This window comes from Pan paniscus, chromosome 21 (assembly GCF_029289425.2).
Source record: "Pan paniscus chromosome 21, NHGRI_mPanPan1-v2.0_pri, whole genome shotgun sequence".
NCBI lineage: Eukaryota > Metazoa > Chordata > Mammalia > Primates > Hominidae > Pan > Pan paniscus.
In genome coordinates, this window is record NC_073270.2 from 52,445,121 (window position 1) to 52,472,263 (window position 27,143).

General features: G+C 48.3%; 1 protein-coding gene across 4 annotated transcripts; it reads left to right on the forward strand.

Annotated features, from left to right (window-relative positions):
* Positions 1 to 1,708: 1,708 nt before the first annotated feature.
* On the forward strand, positions 1,709 to 26,222 carry SLC2A10 (solute carrier family 2 member 10). Of its 4 annotated transcripts, none has more exons than XM_063600892.1 (5): positions 1,709 to 2,112; positions 14,957 to 16,240; positions 16,780 to 16,902; positions 18,084 to 18,213; positions 19,267 to 19,399. In XM_063600892.1, exons 1-4 carry the CDS (start codon positions 2,109 to 2,111, stop codon positions 18,206 to 18,208), a joined length of 1,536 nt encoding a protein of 511 aa, XP_063456962.1. In that variant the 5' UTR covers positions 1,709 to 2,108; the 3' UTR covers positions 18,209 to 18,213; positions 19,267 to 19,399. The 4 variants fall into 4 exon arrangements, 3 of the variants coding, with proteins under 3 accessions (XP_063456962.1, XP_063456961.1, XP_003826059.3); XM_063600891.1 differs by having other exon boundaries at positions 18,084 to 18,234; positions 19,267 to 19,382; XM_003826011.6 differs by lacking the exon at positions 18,084 to 18,213 and adding an exon at positions 23,675 to 26,222 and having other exon boundaries at positions 1,714 to 2,112; positions 19,267 to 19,402.
* The last annotated feature ends 921 nt before the right edge of the window (positions 26,223 to 27,143 follow it).

Here is a 27,143-nt window from a genome sequence, read left to right on the forward strand (position 1 = left end):
GGCTGTTGATTTAAGGGCTTTAGTCCCTCACTGGCTATTGCCTGGAGGCATTAGCTATGTGATTCAATAGCTTCGCTCCATGTGGGCCTCTCCGTTGGGAAGCTCAAAACATGGCAGCTCAAAGGCTTCATCAGAGCAAACAAGTGAGAGATCTCGAAACTGAACAACACAGAAATCACCATCATTTATAACCTAATCCGAAAATGACATCCACCACATTCTATTCATTAGAAGTAAGTTGCTAAGTGATACTTCTAGTGACATCTAGAAGAGAAGAGGATGCCACTAGGCCACGAATACCAGGAGGGTCTCAGTGTAATCGGACTTTTTATATGAAGGCTCAGGGATCCAGGCACCAGTATTCCAGTGACCCAGCCTCAGAAGTTACAGTGTCACTCTGCAGGCTACTGATCAAACCAGTCACAAGCCCACTTTTATTTCAAGGGAAGGAACAACGAATTCTGGAGCCATGTTTTCAAACTGCCCCAGCTATTATTATTTTTGAAACTGTGCAAGGATCCCCTGGTTCAGAGGTCTTACGGATGCTGTCATCTTTGCTGAGATACCTGCTTGTGCCTGCAGCATGGAAGAATGCCTGTGTATCCACCTGTACGGTAGGGGTCGCTGTGACTTTGGCTGGTGAGGGTACAGCTACTGGTGCACGTGCAAAGGTGCCTATCTGTGAACACGTATTGAGAGGCTGGATGAGGCTGCGCCCATGTGAGTGCTGGGCTTGTACGTGCATTTTTGCCTGAGTGAGCATTAGTGGCGGTGTCCCCAGCCTACCCCTTTCCAGAATCCCAGGCTCATAGCCAACTGCCCACCTATTTCCACATGGATGCCTGCTGAGCACCTCAAATGTCACACAGCCAAGACAGAACTCTGGATCTCCTTTCCCAGCCACAAGCTGCCCCTCTTCCAGTCTGTAAGTTCTTACAGAGCATATATATGTGATCTGCCTACTTTTCTCCAACCTCACCACGGTGACATGAGCCCAAACCAACTTCTCACCTTGCAACAGCCTCCCAGGTGGGAAGGCTGAGTATTCTGGCCCTTAACCAGTTAGAACTCCCCAGTTATCTGTCCTGCTGATGGGGTTGAAATCTACATTCCTGACCCTGGCCCACCAAAGCCCCTCCCTTAGCCCCCATCTCCCTCCTCTCTCCCTGTCTTCTCCTCTGCTCCAGACACTCTGGCTTCATTTCTGCGTTTTTCGTACCCCATAAGCTCCTTCCCACCCCGGGGCCTTTGCCTTTGCTGTTCCCCCTGCGGGGAATGCCGGATCTCTGCTCAGATATCCTCTTCTCAGATCAGCAAGCTAAAGCAGCCACCTGTGTCTGCCTAACCCACCACCGTAGTTTAACTTTCTGCCTAGTCTTTATCACTAGCTGATATTTCTCAGGATCCTTTAGTTACTTCTTTTTCGTCTTCCCCTCCTAGAATGTAAACTCTTCCCCTCCTAGAAGGTAAACAAAAGACCTGTTCTGTTTTGTTCTTCGGCCCATCCCAAGCCTAGCGTAGTGCCTGGCATGTGGTGGTGTCCAAACCCAAGCGTGGAGTGAATGAGGGATCAATCCATGAGAGAGCGAGCGGCTCCAGTGGGTATGCGCGAGTGTCTCACTCGGTGTAGATGTGTATGTTGTGTGTGTTGTGTGTGTGCGCACGCTGGGGAGGCCAGACAAGTGTGGACCAGTGATTGGGGCACCTCTTCCCTGCAAAGAGGCCAGGGGAAGACAGTGCGTGTGGGGTCTTCTACCAGGGAGGATGGCTTGCTGGTGTGTCCCCCCCAGGGGAGGACTACCAATGAAGGGGACCCGGGAGATGGCGGGTGGGGGCCCCCGGGAGGACAGTGGGCGAGGGAGGGGGTCCTTGCCAGGCCTGGGGCGGCCGGGGGCGGTCCTGGGCTCCCCTCCGTCCCGCCTCCAGGCCTCGGGGCCTGGCTGGCCGACGTGGCGTTGGCGGCGCTGCGCGCGGGAGGGCAGGGCAGGAGGGACAGAGGCGGGGGCGGGCCGGAAAGTTTGTCCGGCGGCAGCGGCGTTGGGGACTCCGGCGGGGGATGCGCGCCCGGCCCCTCAGCGCCCCCAGCACGCCGCCGAGTCCCGCTCGCCATGGGTAAGTCCCGATCGGGCGCTGCCTGCTGGAAGCCCGACCCCTTCCCAGGGTGTAGACACCGCCCCCACGCTCCCCTAAGAGTGCGCGCCCCCTGGCTCCCCTGGGCCGCCCCGGCCGGATACCGCCTCTCGGGTGGCCAGCCCGAGACTGCAGGCCTGCAGCGGGGGCTGGGACGGGGCTTGGTCGCGCTTCCTTCCATCTTCCTTTCTGCCCCGGAAAAGTGGCCCCTCACTTGCTGCGGCGCCCACTCGGGCCCAGGCACTCTCCCGGGCGCCCTGATCCGACAGCCCCAGGCAAGTGCAGCTGTTCCTGGTCTGCAGATGAAGAAATGGAGGCTCCGAAAGAAGCAAAGCAGTTCATCGATTCGCTGAGCGCGGTTGTGCCCCAGGCGCTGTTGTGGGCCTGGGGACGCTGTCGCGAACGAAACTGCGAACAAAACAGACGAACCCCCTCCTCTGGACGTGATTCTGCAGAGAAGGGACAGAGAAGGAGATTCTAACACAGCACTGGGGTGGGACGCGTGGGGAATGGCTTTGTTGCCACTCGGGACTAGGGCTCTATTTTTCTCTCTGCATTCAGAAGCCTCGAAGGATCAGTCGTTGATTCTTGAGTGAGCACCTACTACGTGTCAGACATTGATATAGGGGTTAGAGATTCAGCAATGAACAAAATAGACAATAATCCTCTCTCTCATGGAGGTGGCATTCTGATTGAGCAGCTGGGTAAACACGTTTATGAATAACTTCAGAGAGAGATAAGGTGTTGTGGAACCCATAAAATGGGGTGGCGTGAAGGCCGAGGGCGGGGGTTCCTTAGGTAGGTGGTCAGGGTGGGTTTTCTGGAGTAGGACGTTTTGGAGCTGAGACCTTCCTCAGAAGCGGGTCTTGCTGAGATCTGGAGAAAGAGCTTCCAGGTGGCAGCAACAGTGCAAAGGCCCTCAGGCAGGAATGAGTTTGTGTGGCCCAGGCCAGGATGGCCAGAGCACAGCGGGCAGGGCACTGAGGTCAAAGGGATGGCAGAGAGGTGTGCAGGGCTTTGTAGGCCGTGGTGAGAAGTTCAGATTTTATTGCAAATGCCACGGCAAGCTGGAGAAGGGTTTTAAGCTGGAGCGGGGCCGTGACCTGAATTATCTTTTCTTTTCTTTTTTTTTCTTTTTTTTGAGATGATCACTCTGTCGCCAGGCTGGAGTGCAGTGGTGTGATCCCGCTCACTGCAACCTCCAGCTCCCTGGTTCAAGCAATTATCCTGCCTCAGCCTCCCAAGTAGCTGGGATTACAGGCATACACCACCACGCCCAGCTAATTTTTGTATTTTTAGTAGAGAGTGGGTTTCACCATGTTGGCCAGGATGGTCTTGATCTCCTGACCTCGTGATCCGGCTGCCTCGGCCTCCCAAAGTGCTGGGATTACAGGCGTGAGCCGCCGCGCCCGGCCCTGAATTAACTTTTCAAAGCTTGCTCTGAGTCGTTCTGTGGAGAATCACAGTGGCTAACACTGGCTATGATGTAGGTAAGCATAGAAGGTAGGCATTAATATCCCATTTGTAGATGGGGAAGCCCAGAGAGGTGAGGTGAGTTCCCCAAGGTCACACAGCTATGGAGAGGAGAAGCTGGGAAGGAGCCCCAGCATTCTGACTCCAGTCTGCATTCCTAACCACTGCACCACGTGGCCTGTCATGGTGGATTAATGGTAAAACTGGTGACCAGTTCCGGCTCTGACGGGAGAGTCCATCCTCTTAACCCCCACGGCACAGTGCCCCAGAGCCTGAGAAAAAAATGAGGCCCAGAGAGGTCAAGGTCTTCTTAAGGACACTCAGCTTAGCCCTAGCCCCTTGTCCCTGCACCTCCTATTCCTGCTAAATCAACCCAACAGCCATTTGCTGAGTGCCTTCTATGGGCAAAGCGAGGGCTGGGTGTTAGTGCTGGGGGAGGCATAAGTCATGGCTGCGGGTCTCTGTCCTCCCCAGAATTCTTACACAGCAGGGACCAGGGATTGGGCTGTCTTTATAGCCTCTGGGGGCAGAACTGGGTTCTAGACCCAATTCCCCTCACTTTGTTCTACTATTCCACTTTGACCTGGGAGAGTCTGCCAACTTCTCTGGTCACTATCAAATACCCTTATCACAGGGCAGCCATGAGAATGATGAGAAAAAATGAATTACAGTGCTCGGCTCATCACCTATATCTGGTAAATGGTGAGTGAATGTGAGTTTTTATTTTATATTGCACCCAATATTGGGATTCTGGAGTCAGACTGCCCGAGTTCAAGTTCCTGCTGTGTGACTTACAAACTGTGTCACCTTGGGGAAATGTCTTCACCTCTCAGTGTGGTGGTGATTTCTGTAAAATGGGAATGACAATAGTGATTGTCATAGGATTGTCTAGGGATTAAGCCAGCAGGTACAGATACTGCCCCTTAGGAGATTGGCTGGCTATAGTGGGTGCTCCAAGTATCAGCTGTGGCTGCAATTGCTGGGACATTTGGAAGCCGGCCATCTGCAAGAGGATATTCATACAGTTCAATTTCACTTCTGGCTTCTCCCTGGAGCTTCAGGGAAAGCCACAGCAGGTCTCTGGTGCAGGAGGGACCCAGTGCTCTGTGACTTCTGGTTGAGACACTACTCTAGTGTCACCAACAGGAGGCCTGGGACTTGCAGCTGGAGATACTTGCATCCCAAACCAGGGTTCTCCCCCCTCCCCCTGCCCCCTGACTCTGTCCCGGGGAAGCTGTGCCCTCCACAGCGAGGGGCTTAGAGGATTAAGGGATTTCCTCCAGTGTGGGACATCTTCACTACAGCCTATGTTAGGCAGGTTATTAATAGAAAGGACGCACACTTGCTAAACTTAGGTCAAGCCGTCTTAATTTGTTCTCCTTAATTTTCTTTCTTTTCTTTTTTTCTCTTTCTTTCTTTCTGTCTTCTTTCTTTCTTTCTTTTTTTTTTTTTTTGACAAAGTCTGGCTCTGTCATCTAGGCTAGAGTGCAGTGGTACAGTCTCGGCTCACTGCAACCTCTGCCTCCCAGGCTCAAGCCATCCTCCCACCTCGGCCTCCCAAGTAGCTGGAATTACAGGTGCACACCAGTATACCTGGCTAATTTTTGTATTTTTTGGTAGAGATGGGGTTTCACCGTGTTACCCAGGCTGATCTTGAACTCATGAACTCAAGTGATCCACTTGCCTTAGCCTCCCAAAGTATTGGGATTATAGGCATGAGCCACTGTGCCCAGCCTAAGCCATCTTAATTTGAGGATGAGGCTTTGCTCTGCTTCCTGTCCATGGCCACTTCCAGGCCCTGGACCTTTCAGATGTTCATGAGCCAAGATCCTTTCTTTCTGGATTTCCTACATCCCCACAATTCATTTGGTTTTTCATTCATTCACTCAATCATTCATTTGTTTAACAAATATTATTGATTGAGTGCTGAGTAACTGTCCTTGGCCTCAGGGAGACAGCTGAGAAGAAACAAACCACTCCTGTTCCCTTGAGGCTGACTTTCAGGTCAGGGAGACCAATAAATATGTAAAATATGTAGTTATTTTGGAAGATGAGAAGTGCCACGCAGAAAAAACAAGTGGAGAAGGGGATACAAAGTGCTAGATGCTACAGGGAGGTTGAATTTTAGGTAGAAGGCCAGGGACAGCCTCACCGAGAAGGGGATGTTTCAGCAAAGATCAGAAGGGAGGAAGGAAGGAACCGTTGGCATGGAGGGACAGGACTTCCCAGGCAGAGAGGTTGGCAGGTACCAAGCTTTGAGTTGGGACGTGCTTGGAGTGAGAGTAGCGGCAAGGAACCAGTGTGACTGGAGGCCAGTGAGAGGGGGCAGATCCTGCAGAGTCTTGAAGGCCACGGTGAGGACGTTGGCTTTTCTTAGACTGAAATAGGAGCCTTGGAGGGCTCCTAGTGGAAGAGTGACGAGGCCTGACTTAGGTTTTCCCAGAATCCTTCTGGCTGCTGTGTAGAATTAGTTTAGGTTCAGAGGTATCTGACACAGCCCTAGAAATGTCATGAGGTGAAATAGCCCTGGTCCTCTACCCAGTCATTTGTTCATTCAGCAGAAACTTCACTGGGTTCCTCTTGGGTGTCAGGGCAGGGCTGGGGCCCCGGAGGCTCAGGATGAGTCAGTCTCTATCCCTGCCCTCCTTAGTTGAATATGGAAGACTCATAAAAGAACTTGCAGTGTGACCAAGCGAAAGGAGTACAGTGGAGAGTTGAGGAAGATGCATGGGAATTGGTCAGGAACTCCCTCAAACTTTTCCACTGAAAGGCACTAAGCAAACGTCACTGTCTGCTGATATGAAGGGTACTTGGGTACTGAGATTAAAAAAAAAAAATGACAGGCCAACCTTCAGAAAATCCAGAAATTGGCAATGAGTATTTATGGGTCACTGAAGTCTATGGCTTCAGGTGCAGTTGGATCTAGGGGCTCATACAGTGTTGTCAGGAATCCTTCATCAGGGAAGATGGCCCCCAGTGGCTCCAGGCAAGTAAAACACCAGCTTGGCACCCCTGGTGAGCAAACATACCCAGGCCGACTCTCACTGGCCCAGGTTCACCCACGTGGTATTCATCTCTGCCTAGGGCCCAGGAATTTGCTGATTGATTGGATCTGGATCATGGACACCACCCTGGGGCTGGGCACCGAGGGTGGAGGTGGGGGCGGTTATCTCCACCCAAACCAAGAGACTGTGAGACAAGGAAAAGGGGCGGCTCCCTGCAATGGAAGATGAGGAGTGGATGCCAAATAACAGATGTGTATACCTGGAGGCTCCTTGGGGAGGTGGCACAGGACCTGGGACTGAAGAGGGAGAGTAGAGGAACAAAGGGACCCTTTCCTTGGGGAACAAGGACAGTGCACATAGGAGGCCCAGCACGTGCAGAGGTGGAGCGGCATGAAAGCGTACAGTATGTGCCGGGAACAAACATGTTGGCAAGGTGTGTGGGGCGGGGCTGTGGCGACAGAGTCCGGCAGGAGGCGAAGTGGCTGAGGAGTTAGGCTAGCCCATGAAGGGCCTTGCCTGTCATGCTAAGGTGGTGGGACTGACTCAGGTGATGGGAACCATGGAAAGGGAATGTTCTTCCTCGTCTTCCTAATGGCTCCAACTCCTTTGAGGTCCTCCTTTATATCTACAGTCCCATGCCACAGTATCATTTCACCATGCTTTATCCCTTGGGGTTTTCCTGAGAGCTCTTTCCCCTCCACCTCTGCCTCCTGCACCCCAGTTTCCTCCCACCCCACCTATCTCTGATTGGCTCTTCTTGCTGGGAGGTCAGTGCAGCAGAGCTCTTAAGGACGTGGGTTTGGGAGGCAGGCAGGTCAGCATTTCCATCCTGATCCTGTTGCTTCCTAGCTGTGAGAACACTCCGAACCTTAACCTCCACATCTGTAAGATGGAATAATTGTAGCAGTCTCACCTAGGGTTGTTATGAGGATGAATTGAGGGAAGGAACATAAAGTCTTCACACAGAGGAGGTCTCCATACGTGATAGCTGTTATTATTACTGTTTTATTTCACGTTTGTTTGTTTGTTTTTATTGTCCATTGGCCTTATTGTCCATTTCAACTGAACCTGCACTGATGTGTTTTCCAGTGGAACCTGTGGGTGGAAGCTGTGAGCCCTTTGGCTGGGTTCCCTTTCGCTGCAAGAGGAACCCAGGAAATGGCAAACAAATCCTGGGCTTTCACCTCGATTGCTTCACATGGCCTGGAAGGACCTTGCTTTCTGGGAGAAAGCCTCAGGAATGAGGGAGGAGGGGCAAAGGGGGGCGAAGACAGAGCAGGATCTGAGCAGCATCTTCCAGGATGTTTGCTAGTGGTGAGGAACAGGAAGGACAGGCCAGCCAGGGAGTGGCAAGGGCTCGTTTCCTTGGAGGGTAGGAGTGGCAGGGGAGAGGGATGAGCAGAAGTGGGGGTGGAGAATGATTCCTTCACCCATGGAGCTCCTCCTTCTGCACAGAAACTGCCTAACAAAGCTAAGAAGGGACCCAAGCAAGAGAACAGAGTGAAATCACATTTCACCAAGGTATTATAATGGAGCAGTCAAGAGTAGGGACTGTGGACCCAGACAGCCTGGCTTTCATTCTACCCTCAGCTGCTTACAACTTTTTTTGTTTTTTTATTTTAGAGTCAGGGTCTCAGTCTGTCACCCAGGCTGGAGTGTAGTGTCACGATCATAGCTCACTGTAACCTCAAACTCCTGGGCTCAAGCGATCCTCACACTTCAACCCCTAGAGTAGCTTGGACTACAGGCGCCCACCACCACGCCTGGCTAATTTTTAAACCTTTTGTAGAGACAGGATCTTGCTATGTTGCCCAGGTTGCACTTACTACTTTTGACCTTAAGTGAGTTGCTTTACCCCTCTGATGATCACTTTATTCATTTGTAAATAATACAAGAGCCTACCTCATAACGTTGGGGTGAGAACTTTTTTTTTTTTTTTTTTGAGACAGGATCTTGCTCTGTTGTCCAGGCTGGAGTGCAGTGGCATGATCTTGGCTCACTGCAACCTCCACCTTCCCGGATTCAAATGATTCTCCCACCTCAGCCTCCCGAGTAGCTGGGATTACAGGTGCATGCCACACACCCGGCTAATTTTTGTATTTTTAGTTGAGATGGGTTCTCATCATGTTGGCCAGGCTGCTCTTGAACTCCTGGCTTCAAGTGATCCGCCCACCTCAGCCTCCCAAAGTGTTGGGATTACAGGCGTGAGCCACTGCACCTGGCCATAAATGTGTTTTTAAACTCAAAGCAATGTCTAGTCCAGAGAAACTCTCCATACATCTGGCTATAATATTGCAGATATCCTTGTCAGGTCCAGGGTGGGGGTGCATGACATAGATACTGCTGGATTATTCTAGATGCTTCCAGAAATATATAAATTTAAGTGTGTGAATTAAAAATTAAGAGTAATCTGTGCAACTGTGCTGCCAATAGGGTAGCCAGCATCCATATGTGGTTATTTTTATATGTACACTAATAAAAATAAAATAAAATAAAATAAAAAATTCAGGCTGGGCATGGTGGCTCATACCTGTAAGTAATCTCAGCATTTTGGGAGACTGAGGCGGGCGGATCACCTGAGGTCAGGAGTTCGAGACCAGCCTGGCCAACATGGTGAAACCCGGTCTCTACTAAAAATATAAAAATTAGCCAGGCGTAGTGGTACATGCCTGTAGCACCAGCTGTTGAAGGGATATGTTTTGAAGGTGTATTAGTCCGTTTTCATGCTGCTGATAAAGACATACCTGAGACTGGGTAGTTTATAAAGAAAAAGAGGTTTAATGGACTCACAGTTCCATGTGTCTGGGGAGGCCTCAAAATCATGGTGGAAGGTGAAAGGCACTTTACATGGCGGCAGGCAAGAAAGAATGAAAGCCACGTGAAAGAGATTCCCCTTATAAAACCATCAGATCTTGTGAGACTTATTCACTACCATGAAACAGTATGGGGGAACCACCCCCATGACTCAATTATCTCCCACTGGGTCCCTTCCACAACACGAGGGAATTATGGGAGCTATAATTTAAGATGAGATTTGGGTGGGGACACAGCCAAATCATATCAGAAGTGGAGCAGGAGATGACACCAAATTTGTGTTTTCTTAATCAAGTCTGGCATTGAGCAGGACTGTTACAGGTGGTAACAGCAATCATGGTACTTCTCCTTGAGCATACTTCCTGAGCCTCCTTTCTCTACTGAACTCTTCCAAGAGCCAGTGAGAAAGGATTTATTAGCCCTGTTTTACAGGTGAGGAAACGAGTTCAAAGAGAAGAAGCAGCTTGCCCAGGGTGGCACAGAGCAAGTGGCAGTGCTAAGACTGGAACTCAGGCCTTTTCAGTCCTAGTCCTCATTGCTTTACACTGTGCTAAGCTGTCAACACAGTAGATCATATAACAACTTAGAGGAACAGCATCCATTTTTTCATTTTATCTTCCCACCGGCTCTGAAAGCAAACAAGGTGGGTATTATTGTCCCCATTTTACACATGAGCAAACTGACACTGAGAGATCAGAAGTACCTTGGTTCAAGTGCAGCTGAGAGGGGCACAGAGTGAGATGAGGTATGCACAGATACACAAGAGAGAAGCTTAAGAATGTCTTTAATAACCAGAGCTCTCGGATCAGTGGAATCATGAGGACTGGAAGGGGAAAAGAAGCAAATGGCAAGAAAACATATCTACCAAAAAGAAAACAAAGCAAGACAAAAAGCCTCTCACATTCTTACATTCAGCCAAGGATTTTGTACCTTCTTCACTAGTTTGTTCATTCATAAAATGGGAACATTGAAACACTAATTTCTTTGGATTTAGGAAGAATTTTTCAGAATTATTATTTTTGAGCTCCTCCTTTATTACCCTTTTCATTTTTCATCTTTAGCCAGTGGTCCATTTTGATATAAATTAAACTAATCTAGGACTAAAAACCTCACATTGTAAGATATGGAAGTCAGAATTATTGTGCAGTTTGGTGTTTCCTAAGTAATGAAGTAGTTGGGTCATGGCGTGCTTTCCTGATTCCCACAAACTGACCCTTGTGCTCGCTTGTCATGTACTCAGGAATCTTTATTCCATTTTAAAGGAGAAAAATGTTTGAATGGATGCTTTATCTATTGGTATTTTTAACACATAGATGTTGTAACATCTTTCATTAATGTGTCAGGGGCCCTTTGGAAGAGACTGATCTAGTAACATTTCCTCATTTTATAGATTTCCTTATTTTATATTCAAGTTATATCTATTGCTGTTTAACAAAACACTCCAAGACTTAGCGTCTTCTAATAATAATCATTTTATTATATCTACTAGTTCTCTGGGTTGAATGGGCTCAGCTGGGTGGTTCTTCTGCGGCTGTGGTTGGAATCATCTGGCGGCCCCTGTCTGTTGCCTAAGGGTCTCTCCACACAGTTTTTCCATGTGACAGTGTAGCCAGATTTCTTACAGAGTGGCTTGGGGCTCCCCAGAAAACATAAAATGTGGAAATTGCTCAAGGTTTAGACCCAGGACTGAACAGTGTCACTGTAGCCATATTCTGGTGGTTAAAACTAGTAACAGAGCTACTCAGATTCAGTGTGAGAGGGAACCACATAATGGCATAACACCAGGAGGCATGACTCATTGGGAGCCATCTTTAGAGACCAGCTCCCACAGCCCAAAAAGGGCAAGTGACTGGCCTAGTGTCACACAGCAAGTTAGTTACCAAAACAGAAAAGAACCTTGTTTTGCAAATCTCTAAATTATTGTCCTGTCCTCACTACTATATATATGTAAAAATGACTTGGGAGCCCTACAAATCCCTCAATTAGAAAAAAAAAAAAAAAAAAAAAGAGAGAGAGAGAGAGAGACGTTGCAGGTTTTTCCATGAGTCTGGAAATTCTGTTGCTCAGTGTACTAATTGGGAGCTTTTAAATTATAATTTACAGAAAACAACTCAATCTGACTAAAAGAACAAAGAGTATTGGTTGGCTCATGTAACGAGAGCCCAATGGATTGGGTAAGCTTCAGGCACTGCTAGATCCATGGGTTCATGCAATAATATTGGGATCTATTTCTTGTTGTCTTTTGGCTCTGTTCTCATCTGTGTTGGTTTCATTTTCATAAAGGCCTTCTGCACAGCATGACCAATGACTATTTTGTTTCTGTAACTTGAAATTCTCAAAAAATGTAGTTCTTTTTTCCTGTCTATGTATAGCAATTCCCTGAGACCCACTTGCTCATCCCTATGTGTGGGTGGAGAGTACATGTGACTGGTAATCCCATCAGTGGGGAAGGGGCTCTTCCTCAAAGGAAAAGATTCCAGGCAGACAGAAGAAGTAACAAACGTTTACTACACCCAGAGGATTGTATTCCTTGAAAATTTGTTTCCATGTGGAAGCAGTTGAAAACTGGTACCTATGGGTTGCACTCTGAGATGTGTTTTGTCTGACTCAAATAATATTTTTATATATTCTTGGAACAACATTTAAAAATCAGAAAATAGTTTATAAAAATCTGGATTTATGGTTTCTCTTTTAAAAAAAACAGATCTGGCAGTTCTTGACCTTCCTGTTTTCCAATTTCCTTATCTGTGACATGGAGATATTAATAATACCTAACTCATGAGGTTACTGTTCCATGGTGAGCAGGTCTATGCAAACCTACCTCTGAAGGCTGAGGAGCTGAGAGGCCAAAGAAAGAGGCTGACAAATCCAGTCTTGCAGAAGGAAATTTCACAGGGACATAAAAACAGGAGCCATATCTCAGGTAGCCACAAGACCGTGGATTCCCATACCTGCCCTCCAGAAAGTATTCTTAATATATCAAGCTTTTAGCATAAAACATGTGCAGCTGATCATGTCTTCAGACTTTCTTGCCAAGACTTGTGACCACTGGAGAGGCTGAATAAGCATCTTGAAGGGTTATCTATGCTACAGGCATTTTTAAAGAACTTACTGTAGAACAACTTGGTATGTGGGGCCCAAATATCCATCATCATGGTGGTTTCACTTCAAGATGGCCTCACTCTGGCCATGCAACAGGGTGTTTTCCTACAGTTGTGAGGATTACATGAAATGATGCGTTTAAAGTTTCTTACATTATGCCTGGCACATAGGGATCAGTCATGAAATGGCAGTTACTCTTCTAATAATTTGCCAGAGATTATACAGTCTGGTGTGTTAACAATACCTGGAGCTGTGTTGTGACTTTAGATGAGGCATGAACTCTCCAGTTTGGCAATCCCCACCATTCTTTGTTGTCTCACATGCAGCCCGTGTTCCTCATTGATCTTAACTGGCAGCTCCCTGCTATATAGCATTTCTTCTTAGTTTTCATTAGCACTCTCACCTGGACCCTTGTACTAGCCTTCCAACCTGGGTTTACTCTTGCTCTTTGGTTTCACTGCTAGGAATAGAAACTGGAAATAGCATAGTTTCACTAAGTCAGAAATTGTTGGGATTTTCTTCTTAGCACATCAAAATATATGGAGATTGACAATCCATTGTTGGTATGGTAGGCTTACTGCCATCAGGGACCCATTCTTCTTCTATATTTCCGTCCTACTATGTCAGTGTGTAGCTTGCATCCTCATGGTTACCCCCCATCATGTTCCAAGATGGCTGCTGAAGCTCTGGTCATCACACCTGCATTCCAGGCAAGAGGTAAGGGAGCTAGAAAAAAGGGCAAAAAAGATCTAGCCAGCTGTTTCCCTCTCACCCTCTTCTTGGAGAGCTTTTTTCAATGTCCCACCAAAAAAACTCCCTCTTCCATCTTAGTAGCCACCAATAGCTGTGGGAAAGGTGGGAAATGTAGTCTTTTAGCTGGATGTAGTCCTGATACCAAAGAAAAAGGGGTGAATGGACATTGATTGGGCCACATTCACCTAATTTAGCATCTCCATACAACAGCAAGAGCAATATTTTAAAAATTAAAAATAGATGACCGATTTGTTTCCTGTTGGGACTCATAAAAAATGAAAAAAGTAGATCACCTCATTCCTGGCTGAAGCCAGCAAAGGCTTCCAACTACTGAGAATGACATTCCTCATTGTCCTCTTGACTTGCAAAGCCCCACATGATCTGGCCCCTGCCTATTTCTCCTGCCTCATCATCTCCCATCACTCTCACTCACTGGGCTTCAGCCTCTGGCCTCCTGTCTGATTACCTCAGTGATTAAAGGTCCTCACTTTAGCCATATCATCTCTACAACTTACTTGTTATGTGACCATGAGAAAGTTTCTTAACTTCTCTGCACTTTGGAGGATGATATGTTATAGGGTAGCTGTAACAATTAAATGAGAAAATACATATAAAGCTCTTAAAACAGATTCTGGCATTTAGTAAGGGCCATATAAGTACTAACCATTAATATCCATAGTTGTTGAAACACCAAGAACTGTCCTACCTCAGGGCCTCTGTACTTTGTGTTCACTCTGTCTAGGATGTTCTTCTCCCAGATTTTCCTGGGACTTTCACGTCACTCAAATCTCTGCTCAAATTTTTGCTCTTCAGAGAGGCCTTAAAATAGTACTACTCCATCAACCTTAATTCTCTTTCCCTGCTTCATTTTTTATGACATCTTCACTATCTGAAATTATATACTTATTTATCATCTTCCTATTTCTTCTAGAACTTTAGATCCTGGACAACACAGCTGTATTCCAGCCCTAAGAGCACTTCCTGGCATGTTGTAAATGCCAGATAAATAAATTTGGATGGATGGATAGATGGATGGATGGATGGACTGATGTGTGGATGAGTATATAAAGGGATGAAATACAGAGATGGGTGGATGAATGGATGGATTTGTAGATAGACCGATCAACAAATTGGTGGATGGTTGGGTGAATTAAGGTATAGATAAATGGACATACAGATGGATGAATATTTGGATGGATGAAGTAGATGAATGGATGGAGGATGCATAGATGGATGGATGGGTGGTTGAATAGATGGAGTGGATGGAAGAATGGATGGATAGTTAAATGGATGATTGAACAGATGGTGTAGATGGATGGTGGTTGGATGGATGGATGGATGGATGGATGGATGGATGGTTGAATAGATGGAGTGGATGGATGGATGGATGGATGGATGGATGGTTGGAGTGGATGGATAGATGGATGGATGGATCAGTGAATGGTTGAATGGGTGGTTGAACAGATGGAGTAGATGGATGGAGGATTAATGGATGGATGGTTGAATTGATGGAGTGGATGGATGGACAGATGGATGGATGGATGGATGGATGGATGGATGGATGGATGGAGTAGATGGATGGATAAATGGAGGTGTTGACAGATGGAGGGAAGGTTGAATGGATGGATGGTATGACAAGGAACCATTCTAACTCTGTCCCTGTCACTTTTGTTTTTTAGGCCACCCCCCACCTGTCCTGCCTTTGTGTGCCTCTGTGTCTTTGCTGGGTGGCCTGACCTTTGGTTATGAACTGGCAGTCATATCAGGTGCGCTGCTGCCACTGCAGCTTGACTTTGGGCTAAGCTGCTTGGAGCAGGAGTTCCTGGTGGGCAGCCTGCTCCTGGGGGCTCTCCTCGCCTCCCTGGTTGGTGGCTTCCTCATTGACTGCTATGGCAGGAAGCAAGCCATCCTCGGGAGCAACTTGGTGCTGCTGGCAGGCAGCCTGACCCTGGGCCTGGCTGGTTCCCTGGCCTGGCTGGTCCTGGGCCGCGCTGTGGTTGGCTTTGCCATTTCCCTCTCCTCCATGGCTTGCTGTATCTACGTGTCAGAGCTGGTGGGGCCACGGCAGCGGGGAGTGCTGGTGTCCCTCTATGAGGCAGGCATCACTGTGGGCATCCTGCTCTCCTATGCCCTCAACTATGCACTGGCTGGTACCCCCTGGGGATGGAGGCACATGTTCGGCTGGGCCACTGCACCTGCTGTCCTGCAATCCCTCAGCCTCCTCTTCCTCCCTGCTGGTACAGATGAGACTGCAGCACACAAGGACCTCATCCCACTCCAGGGAGGTGAGGCCCCCAAGCTGGGCCCAGGGAGGCCACGGTACTCCTTTCTGGACCTCTTCAGGGCACGGGATAACATGCGAGGCCGGACCACAGTGGGCCTGGGGCTGGTGCTCTTCCAGCAACTAACAGGGCAGCCCAACGTGCTGTGCTATGCCTCCACCATCTTCAGCTCCGTTGGTTTCCATGGGGGATCCTCAGCCGTGCTGGCCTCCGTGGGGCTTGGCGCAGTGAAGGTGGCAGCTACCCTGACCGCCATGGGGCTGGTGGACCGTGCAGGCCGCAGGGCTCTGTTGCTAGCTGGCTGTGCCCTCATGGCCCTGTCCGTCAGCGGCATAGGCCTCGTCAGCTTTGCCGTGCCCATGGACTCAGGCCCAAGCTGCCTGGCTGTGCCCAATGCCACTGGGCAGACAGGCCTCCCTGGAGACTCTGGCCTGCTGCAGGACTCCTCTCTACCTCCCATTCCAAGGACCAATGAGGACCAAAGGGAGCCAATCTTGTCCACTGCTAAGAAAACCAAGCCCCATCCCAGATCTGGAGACCCCTCAGCCCCTCCTCGGCTGGCCCTGAGCTCTGCCCTCCCTGGGCCCCCTCCGCCCGCCCGGGGGCATGCACTGCTGCGCTGGACCGCGCTGCTGTGCCTGATGGTCTTTGTCAGTGCCTTCTCCTTTGGGTTTGGGCCAGGTAAGTGGAGTTTTCTTGCAGGTGACTCTGGAGCCTTCTACCCCTCCTAGGGGGAAGTTTGGGGACTTCCCACCCTGATGACCTGGCAGGGTGTCAGCGGGGCACTAGAGGTGGGTTGACCATGAAGCCTCAGGGCCCCTCACTTACTTGCAGTTGCTCCTCCCAGGGCCAGTGCCTAATTTTATGTTTGTAATTTGTATTCCTTAAAAGGCTCCCCAAGTCATTTGAGCTTCAGGTCCCTTAAAGCCTGGATAGCTCACAACTGGAAGGAATTTAATGAATAGGGTGAAAACCAATCATCCCAGTTCGTCCAAGACTGTTCCCATCTCGGCATTGAAAGTCTCATGTCTCAGAAAACCTCTCAGTCTTCAGCAAACTGAGACTCTACTGTAATTCTTATAGCGGAATGGGAGTGGGAGTTTAGTATCAGGAGCCTGACACTAGAAAATCCCATTGTTGAGAGGCTGCATGTTTGACCTGATGGTGCCAGGCCCCAGGTCCCACCACAGCCCAGGAGCCCTCCTGCTCTCCCACCCTAGTGACCTGGCTTGTCCTCAGCGAGATCTACCCTGTGGAGATACGAGGAAGAGCCTTCGCCTTCTGCAACAGTTTCAACTGGGCGGCCAACCTCTTCATCAGCCTCTCCTTCCTCGATCTCATTGGTGAGTCCTTCCCAGACAAGTCCGTTTTTTTTCTGTGGCCCAAGCTCCCTACTCTAAAGCAGAAATTTTTGGATTTTCCTATGTATTAGCTGCAGAACTATTATTCTGTGCAGAAACATCACCAAATGTCCAAGACGACATCCAGGACCCTCATATGCACTGTAAAACTCCCCAGGCCAGCTAATGGGTGATGGTCTACACCCAGTACTGGTGAGAGGTCATCTGAGGTCAACCAGCAGGAGTAAGAGTAGCAATGTTTATTTGCTCCAAACTGGCTTAAACTGGTTCATGACACCTGCCAGGTGGAAGTTTTTCTTGGCTTTTCTTTTCTTTTTAATTTTTAATTTTTTTTGAGATGGAGTCTTGCTCTGTCACCCAGGCTGGAGTGCAGTGGCACAATCTCAGCTCACTGCAACCTCCGCCTCCCGGGTTCAAACTATTCTCCTGCCTCAGCCTCCCGAGTAGCTGGGACTACAGGCACCCGCCACCATGCCCGGCTAATTTTTGTATTTTTTGTAAAGACAGGGTTTCACCAGGTTGGCCAGGCTGGTCTTGAACTCCTGACCTCAAGTGATCCACCTGTAATCCCAAAGTGCTGGGATTACAGGCATGAGCCACCGTGTCTGGCCTGGAAGTTTTTCTCAAATCAAGTTTGGGTGACATCATCTCTTCCTCCCTAGCATTGAAACCCATTCTGAGGTGTGGCGGGATGGGGTGGAAATGATGTGGGCCCAGAACACCAGGGAATGACTCTGAGATGCTGAGATGCTCATGGCTCCAGGCCCTGGTCTTCAGTGGGTATTGCTCATCTGGGCCAGAGTACACAGGCTCCTTCATTGTGGTCCCCAAGGCACAGTTCTTAGGGTTCAGTTATTTTCCTGTTCTCTATGGCCAAGAGTTTCCTTCCCAAAGGTGCAGCCAACTTGGGAGGCTGGGGGGCAGTGCTGTGGGAAACCCCAGTGGAAGAACCCCCCTATCATGGCTGTCTTCCACCCCCAGTCTTAGGGAATCCAAGCTTCTCCCTGCAGCCTCAGTCTTCAAGCATTTCCCTTTGTGTGGAGTAAATGAGTGAGAGAGGAGAAAGAAGGAGAGAAACAAGGAAGGGAGGAAGGAAGGGAGGGAGGGAGAAAGGAAGGAAGGAATTTATTAGAATTGTGTCATATATCATCCCCATTTCACAGATGGGAAAATACATCCTTACCCCGTCCAGCCAGGGAGTCAAAAGACTAGAACCAGCCCCACTGCCTTCCAGCCTGTTGCTCTCCCTGCTGGCGATAGGTCCAGCTGGTCATGGGAGGCTGCCTAAAGGAGGTATGGACGTGGCTGTCAGAGGTGAGAATGGCTTCCAAAACATAATTTGTCTTCCACCTTGACAAAGACCCTTCCTCCACAGCCTCTTCTCTGTCTTGGGATGAATGACATCAAATGACTCAGGGTCATTCCCATCTTGGCTGCTGGCTCTGAGACCCACCGGAGGCTCTAGGAGGAGGCTGACTCTGGGACTGAACTGTGGCTTTTGTCCTCTCTCCCAAACCAGTCACAGGTCAAACTGGCTGAAACTCAGTTCTCTGAATGATCAATTCACTGAATGACCGATTCGTGGAATTTCTGGGTGTGTTTTTTTTTTTTTTTTTTTTGAAACAGGTTCTCACTCTGTCGCCCTGAGTGCAGGGCGGAGTGCAGTGGCATGATCTCGGCTCACTGCAGCCTTGACCTCCGGGGCTCAAACAATCCTCCAGCCTCAGCCTCCCGAGTAGCTGGGGCTACAGGTGTGTGCCACCATGCCCAGCTAATTTTTTTATTTTTTATTTTTAGTAGAGACGGGGTTTCACCATGTTGCCCAGGCTGGTCTCGAACTCCTGAGCTCAAGTGATCCTCCCACTTTGGCCTCCCAAAGTGCTGAGATTACAGGCGTGAACCACTGCACCAAGCCCAATTCATGAAATTTCTAAGGATTTTTTTTTTTTTTTCAAACTGAGATTTGCCAAGGCCGTGTCCATGCCGCTGTTTGGCCACTCAGCTGGATCCACGATCCCTCAAGCCAGGCTTTCGGAGCCCAAGCGTGCTCCACGGGATAGTGCTCTAGATGTGGGTGAGGGGCCTTTCCCATAAACACAAGTTGCCTTTGTCTCTGTGCTTGTGGACTTGCGTCCTGGCTCATCCCCGCCTTTGAGACAATCAGCGAGATTTCCACTTTAAGGTACTTCACTGACAGCTTATTGGTCACTCTGCAAATTGACCAACGGGAACATTTGCTTTGAGTGAACTGACTTTCCATGCCTGACCTAGAACCTACCAGTTGGCCCAGGCTGCGGGGCCAGAGTGCTTGGTCCTGGGCCTACACTCCCGCCCTCCTGTTTCCAGGCACCATCGGCTTGTCCTGGACCTTCCTGCTCTACGGACTGACCGCTGTCCTCGGCCTGGGCTTCATCTATTTATTTGTTCCTGAAACAAAAGGCCAGTCGTTGGCAGAGATAGACCAGCAGTTCCAGAAGAGACGGTAGGAAGCTGACAGGGTGGGTCTGGGGGAAGAGCTGTAGCACACCCCAAGCACACAGCTTCAGGATTTTAGTCTTTGTGCTTTCCTTTTGCAAGCGGGCATTCCTCCTGTCTTCCTTATTGCCTGGGCACTATGAGTTATTTTTTTGTTCGTTTGTTTGTTTGTTTGTTTGTTTGTTTTTGAGACGGAGTCTCGCTCTGTTGCCCAGGCTGGAGTGCAGTGGCGCCATCTCGGCTCACTGCCAGCTCCGCCTCCCGGGTTCACGCCATTCTCCTGCCTCAGCCTCTCCGAGTAGCTGGGACTACAGGCGCCCGCCACCACGCCCGGCTAATTTTTTGTATTTTTAGTAGAGACAGGGTTTCACCGTGGTCTCGATCTCCTGACCTCGTGATCCGCCCGCCTCGGCCTCCGAAAGTGCTGAGATTACAAGCGTGAGCCACCGCGCCCGGCCGGCACTATGAGTTTTGTCCGGTCACACACAAACTGTTTCCTTGAGTTGTTTTGTGTCTCCCTACAGTGCCTTTTCATTTGACTTTAAGACCCAGCTCATGGGGATTTAAAAATCATTTGATTATGGAATCACAGGAGGCTAGAAGAGTAGAATCTTAAAACCATAAACTATCTTAGAGTCACAGGACCTTGGAGTAGCAAAATATCATAACTATGGCCTTTAAACATTGCACGCAAAATGCTTGTGGGCTTCATGCATTCATTCCGTGGCTATTTATTAAGTCCTTACTATGTGCCAGACAGTGTTCAGAGCCTTAGGAAACATGCTGAGATTAAGGAAGACAAAGTTCCTGTCCTCAAGAGCTTTCATTTGATGGGGGAGGGAAGCCAACAAATGCATAAACAAGAGCGTTTTAGTTGGTGATGGGTAATTAGGAGAAAATGAAGCAGAGCAAAATATGTTGAGAGGGCCAGGTTGACACAGGAGGAACAAAGAAGAAAGGGGTTGTGGCTGAAGTAGAGTGGGTGGTGAGGGAGGGAAGTCCTCTCAGAGGAGGTGGAATTTAAGTTAGTGAGAAGGAGGCACCCATGTAATGATGAGGGGAGGAGCATTCCAAGCAGAAGGAACAGCAAGTGCAAAGGCCCTGAGGTGGGCATGTATCTGGCATGTGCAAGGAACAAGTAAGCCAGTGTGCCTGGAACAGAGGGAGGAAGGGAAGAGCGTGGAGGGTCAGACAGGCCAGATGGGTAGGATCACATCAGGTCTTCAGGTTATTGAGGGGAGTTCAGAATCTTAGCATCATGAGACCTTAGGCTGTTCAAATAAAAGAAGAGTGGAATGGGAGCTTCAGAAGGAACTTCAAAGTGCTACAGTCCTAAGCATCCTTGGCAAATGTCCCCAGTTACCTCTTAAAAGTAGGTGATAGTCACCAGCTCCTGACTGCCCATTCTGTTTCTGGGAAGTCATAAAACGTTTTAAAAAATCATTCTATTATTGACTAGCATCCCTGCACTGGCTGCTAAGCCCCACCCCAATCTGGATCCTAATGTAAGAACCTGTAACCCAGTCCTCCCCATCCCAGAATGTTCTCTCCTACTTTGTTGAGTGGCACCTTCTGCATTTTCGGCAGGCGCCTCAGCAACCCAGCTGTATTAGTTAGGAAGTCGATTTGGCTGCTTGAAGTCATCCAAATGTCGGTTGGGTGTCCAGGGTTGGGTGGATGCTGCATGCCATGAGATCATGTAGGGTCCCAGGCTCCTTCTGTCTTGTTGCTCTGCCACCTCTTCCATATCACCTTTCCTGCATGGCCTAAGGAGGTGCACCCCCACATACCTGCCAGAGGATGGGGGAGGGGAAGGGGTGGGCACAGTCCTCAAGGTCACTTCCACCCACATGACTTTCCATAGAACTTGGCTACACCTATATGCAGGGGAGGCCAAGAAATGTGGTCTTCAATCTGGGAAGCCATGTGCCCAGCTAAAAATCGAGGGTTCTGTTACTAGACAGCTGCCTGGCATCTCTGCCACACTGGTTTTCTTGGGAGAAGATTCCAAATCCATACTCTGGGATAAAAAGCAACGGAGGCAGAAACGCTGGTGGGAGCCAGCTTTGGGGTAAGGCAGGATGTGACTGCAGCTGCGGGGTGTCAGTCTGGACCTGGGGTTACATGGGGGAGCCAAGGCCAGCCCTTGGGGACTGGAGGCTGGGTCTGCTATGACTCTGGAGAAGACAGGAAGTTAGGGGTTTTGGTGGAGTCCGGAGGCAGGTCTGTGTTTTATCATCTCTGTCCCTAGAGTTCAGGGGGCTCTTGATATCAGAGGCCACAGAGAGAGAGAGAAACTCGACTTTGGGAACATAGGGACCAGGGCATGTCCAGGGATTTTGACAGCAGGAACTAATGGGATAGTCTTTTCTGCAGCAACTGTTTTCACTCCTGTGTCCGCCATACAAGAGCCATGGTCCCAGGAGAAAGTCTGATTGGCCAAGGCTGGTTTATGTGCCCACCTCCTAACCCCTAACTTAGCCAGGATAGGGCAGAGATCCTTGATTGACAGTCCAGTCAAGCCACCTGCCACGTTCCCCAAAAATGGGAGGCAGATGCCGGTAGAGCCGTCACCCACTGCTGTAGGGCTGACTTATTCTGCATCCCTGTGCCTCAGATGTGCTTGTTGGAAATGGGGACCTACATCTTATGGATCCAGCTCCTCTACCTGCTTTAAGGACACGTTAGTAACACAAGGGGCTCAAATCGTCTTACATCAATCAATGGCAATTGGTTGCCGAAATGTTGTTTATTTTGCCTTCTTATCAGGTTATTTCTGCTCAAAAGAGACCTTTACCAATCCCTCAGGGGATATAACAAAAAAAATTCAAAAATTCCTGTTTTATCCCAGTTTCTCAGGAATCGATTCATTCAACCTTCAGCAAATATTTTCAAGTGCCGGGCACTGTAGTAGGCTCTGGGGACAGACCCATGACCGGGAGAGACCCTGTCTCTGGACTTAGAAGGAAGTTACATTTTAATGTATAGGAGAGAGATAGACTACAAAACTCAAAAATGCACAAATAAGATAATTCAGAGTTTTTATATCATGAAGAAAATAAGGCAGGTTAACCTACCAGGGGGTGAACAGCAGATTTGGGAAATGGATAGTTTCTTTAGCTAGGGTGCAAACAGCTATGGGTGCATTTGTGTTACAAGTGTATCAGGAATTTTCAACAAGCACGGTGATAGTTTTGTGTATTGGTTTCACTCACTGCCCTGTTTCCAGGGCCTAGAACAGTGCCTGGCACTGTCATCTTTAATCATATCTCTGGCTGAATGAATGATGCTCAAGGAAGGCCTCTCTGAGCTGAGTCTGGAATTACGAGAAAAAGTCAACGGTTTCTACAGCTGGAAGAAATGTTCAAGCGGAAGAAACAGTTTCAAGAGCTGGAAGAAATGTTCTAGGTGGAGGGAACAGCAAGAGCAAAGGCCTGGAGGTGGAAACAAGTTAGGAGTTTTGAAGGGAGAGACAGGAGGCCTATGTGGCCAGGGCGTGATGAGCAAATGGGACTGGAGGGGTTGGTGTGGGGGAGGGCAGCCATGGTGAGAAGATGGGATGTTAGGCTGAGCATGATGATGGTCTCCTTCTGAGCAGATGTATTAGTCCATTCTCACATTGCCATGAAGAAATACTGGGTAATTTATAAAGAAAAGAGGTTTAATTGGCTCACAGTTCTGCACTCTGTACAGGAAGAATGATGCTGTTGTCTGCTTAGCTTCCGGGGAGGCCTCAGGAAACTTACGATCATGGCGGAAGGCGAAAGGCAGCCAGCACATCTTCCATGGCGGGAGCAGGGGGTGGTGCTGCACACTTTTAAATCACCAGATTTCATGAGAACGAACTCACCATCTCAAGGACACTACCAAAAGGGATGGTGTTAAACCATTCATGAGAAACTGCCCCCATGATCCAATCACCTCCCATCAGGCCCCACCTCCAACACGGAATTACAATTGAACATGAGATTTTGGTGGGGACACAGATCCAAACCATATCAGTGGAGAGTGACAGACTTTTGCGTTTAGAAAGGTCATTGTAGATGCAATGGTGACAAGGGGCTATAGGAGGCCAGGGAAGACCCAGGGAGACCAGGGAGGAGCTGCTAGGGGGTCCAGGTGAGAGAAGGTGGACATTTGTAATAAGGCAGGAGGCAGGAAGGGTCATGGTAGGAGTGAAGGTGGGATTGGGGGGTGGGAACCCCAGTGGAAGGTCCACTCCCCAGGGACGGCCCCAGGCCCTGCCACCCCCTGATCCCACGCATTCTTTGTTTGACAGGTTTGCCCTGAGCTTTGGCCACAGGCAGAACTCCACTGGCATCCAGTACAGCCGCATTGAGGTCTCTGCAGCCTCCTGAGGAATCCGTCTGCCTGGAAATTCTGGAACTGTGGCTTTGGCAGACCATCTCCAGCGTCCTGCTTCCTAGGCCCCAGAGCACAAGTTCCAGCTGGTCTTTTGGGAGTGGCCCCTGCCCCCAAAGGTGGTCTGCTTTTGCTGGGGTAAAAAGGATGAAAGTCTGAGAATGCCCAACTCTTCATTTTGAGTCTCAGGCCCTGAAGGTTCCTGAGGATCTAGCTTCATGCCTCAGTTTCCCCATTGACTTGCACATCTCTGCAGTATTTATAAGAAGAATATTCTATGAAGTCTTTGTTGCACCATGGACTTTCTCAAAGAATCTCAAGGGTACCAATCCTGGCAGGAAGTCTCTCCTGATATCACCCCTAAATCCAAATGAGGATATCATCTTTTCTAATCTCTTTTTTCAACTGGCTGGGACATTTTGGGAAGGGGGAAGTCTCTTTTTTTACTCTTATCATTTTTTTTGAGGTGGAGTCTCATTCTGTTGCCCAGGCTGGCCTGATCTTGGCTCACTGCAACCTCCACCTCCTGAGTTCAAGCGATTCTTGTGCCTCAGCCTCCTAAGAAGCTGGGACTACAGGCGCATGCAACCATACCCAGCTAATTTATTTTTAGCAGAGATGGGGTTTCACTATGTTGGCCAGGCTGGTCGTGAACTCCTGAGCTCAAGTGATCCACCCACCTCAGCCTCCCAGAGTGCCAGGATTACAGGCCTTTTGACTCTTTTATCTGAGTTTTATTGACCCCTCTAATTCTCTTACCCAGAATATTTATCCTTCACCAGCAACTCTGACTCTTTGACGGGAGGCCTCAGTTCTAGTCCTTGGTCTGCTGGTGTCATTGCTGTAGGAATGACCACGGGCCTCAGTTTTCCCATTTGTATAATGGGAAGCCTGTACCAGGTCATTCTTAAGATTTCTCCTGACTCCAGTGAGCTGGAATTCTAAATGCTGGTCTAGGAGCTGTCTCCAGGATGGTGCAGGATGGCTTTGCGGAAAGGAGATGGGTTTGGAGGCCAACAAACCTGCTCGTCAATATTGCCTTTGCCTCTTGGCAGCCCTTGAACTTGAGTAAATAACAACTCCCTGAACCTCAGTTTCCTCATCTGCAGAATGGGGATAATTATGTCCCAGGGGTATATTTAGACCCTGTTTCCCTTCAGGAGGGTCCCCAGCTGGTCCAGGGCCTGGGAAATTTCTACTTACCCTCATTACCCAGGTCCCTCCCTTGGACCCTGTAAAGGGTCAGGGTGAATCAGATGGGGGACTGAGCAAGTAGCTATGACCGCAGATCATGTAAGGAAGGGACTGACAAGAAGCTCCCAGATGCTGGGGAGAATGAAGAGCTAAAATAGATCCTAGGTGCTGGATGCTTTGTCATCCATGCGTGCACATATGGGTGCTGGCAGAGCCTCCAAGGACTCTGGCCTCTCGAGTTCTCCTATCTTCTCCATTCTAGATGCTTCCCTTGTATCCAGTGATGTGCTGGAGCTGGCTTTGCCAAGCCTGTGAGAGCTGGTTGCTATATTTTCAGGATTTTTACAAGTTGGTAAACACAGCCATTATAAAAATTTAAATGATTTAAATTTATAATTAAGTAAATTACATTAAAAAAGAAAATTATACTCAAAACTCATTACCTAATTTTACTACCTGTTACTGTTATCTGTGCTTTTGAGGCTATTTCTATATAGTAACTCTTATGGAGACCTAGGGGAGACACCGCGCATCTCTTCCTGATTCCCCACTCAATGACATCATGTTAGTCTTTGGTTGCTTAACTGGCTGTGGGGAGTGTTTTTGTATCACAAAGATTAGAGAGGACTACACATCAGGGCTTGATTTATTGTTTTTTGATTTTCTAGACTTCAGAACATGCTGGATAAAATGTCAGTAATGCAAATTAAACTTTAAAGTATGTCTTGTTTGTAGCCAATACATGGTGTATAGCACCAAAAAATGGAGGGATTATTCTTCCAGTAGTTGAACACTGTTATCCGTTTCAGCTGACAGCTGCTCAAATCATTTAAGAGGAGTTCTGACATTCATTTTCATTGTTTTACTTTTGTCTTCCTCACTAGTGTAAACAAAAATTTCAACCAGCATTCATGCCGAACCTATACCCATTCTTCAGTGCCTAGCTGTACAGTTATCAGGGATTTTTATTCGTAGTCTAATTTTGTCAAATCATGGCCAAATCGCAGTGATAGTTGACTTTGGATACAAGGTTTGGCAAAAAAAAAAATATTAACAAAATATTCTGTAAGAATCAATTGGCTATATGGAATTTAGGATAAAGAATATTTACAATAAAGAGTTTATTATTATTTGTAAGTTGTGTGCAACAAACATATCCTTTATCTCTGTAAAATTTATACACACAAAAATTAACAAAAGATTCTGTAAGAATTAATTGGCTATATGGAATTTAGGATAGAATGTTTACAATAAAGAGTATTTACAATAAAGAGTTTATTATTATTTGTAAATTGTGTGCAACAAACATATCTTTTATCATAGTAAAATTTACACACACACACACACACACACACACACACACACACTTTTCTTCCCTGGAGAGCTGTTGTTAAACATTTACCAGCACACTACTGCTTAGAGCTGTGCTTGTGGCCACTTCAGATCTCTTCTCTCTCCAGGGACCCATAAACCTCACTCAATTCTCCTTTCCTCTCCTATCAGTCAGCCTGGAAGAATGCTCTCCTAGTCCTAGGGTGAATTCTCCCCTTTCTTGCTCCAGGTTATAAACTTGGGGTTCAGGTAGGGAATATAAATGAGTGAAGCCATTTAAGACATTAGGGAGTAGTGGGGTCTGTGGAAATGGGGAAACACAGGGTCTGTCTATAAGGGTGACTGACCCTCAATTCCAACTGGTGGCTGCCATGTGACCCTCAATTCCAACTGGTGGCTGCCATGTAGGAATGTGGGCCCAATGTGGCATGGCCGTCTGTGTTTTCAACAAATTCCAGAAATTCACACTTTGGTGCAAATTTTATTGATTTTTAAGTTTTGGCAGTTGATTCCAAACTTAAAAATAGCTTGTAAGTTAAACAAAATACTCCGTGGCTAGATCACAGACCTCAGTCTGTGCCTCTAATCTGTATGTTTTTCCCTCTGAGACATTCCTTTCTTCTGCATATTTGAGGCACTTGGCTTAATCTCCTTAAAGAATCATGGCTTTTGGGCCGGGCTTGGTGGCCTACACCTATAATCCCAGTGCTTTGGGAGGCTGAGGCAGGTGGATCACGTTAGGCCAGGAGTTCGAAACCAGCCTGGTCAACATGGTGAAGTCCCGTCTCTACTAAAAATAAAAAGATTAGCTGGGTATGATGACACTCGCCTGTAGTCCCAGCTACTTGGGAGGCTGAGGC

Bases quoted from the DNA above. Each gene is read 5' to 3' on its own strand.
- SLC2A10 (XM_003826011.6), top strand. The intron at 16,903-19,266 runs GTGAGTCCTTCC...TCCTGTTTCCAG, and splicing joins CTCCTTCCTCGATCTCATTG to GCACCATCGGCTTGTCCTGG. The intron at 19,403-23,674 runs GTAGGAAGCTGA...TTTGTTTGACAG, and splicing joins CAGCAGTTCCAGAAGAGACG to GTTTGCCCTGAGCTTTGGCC.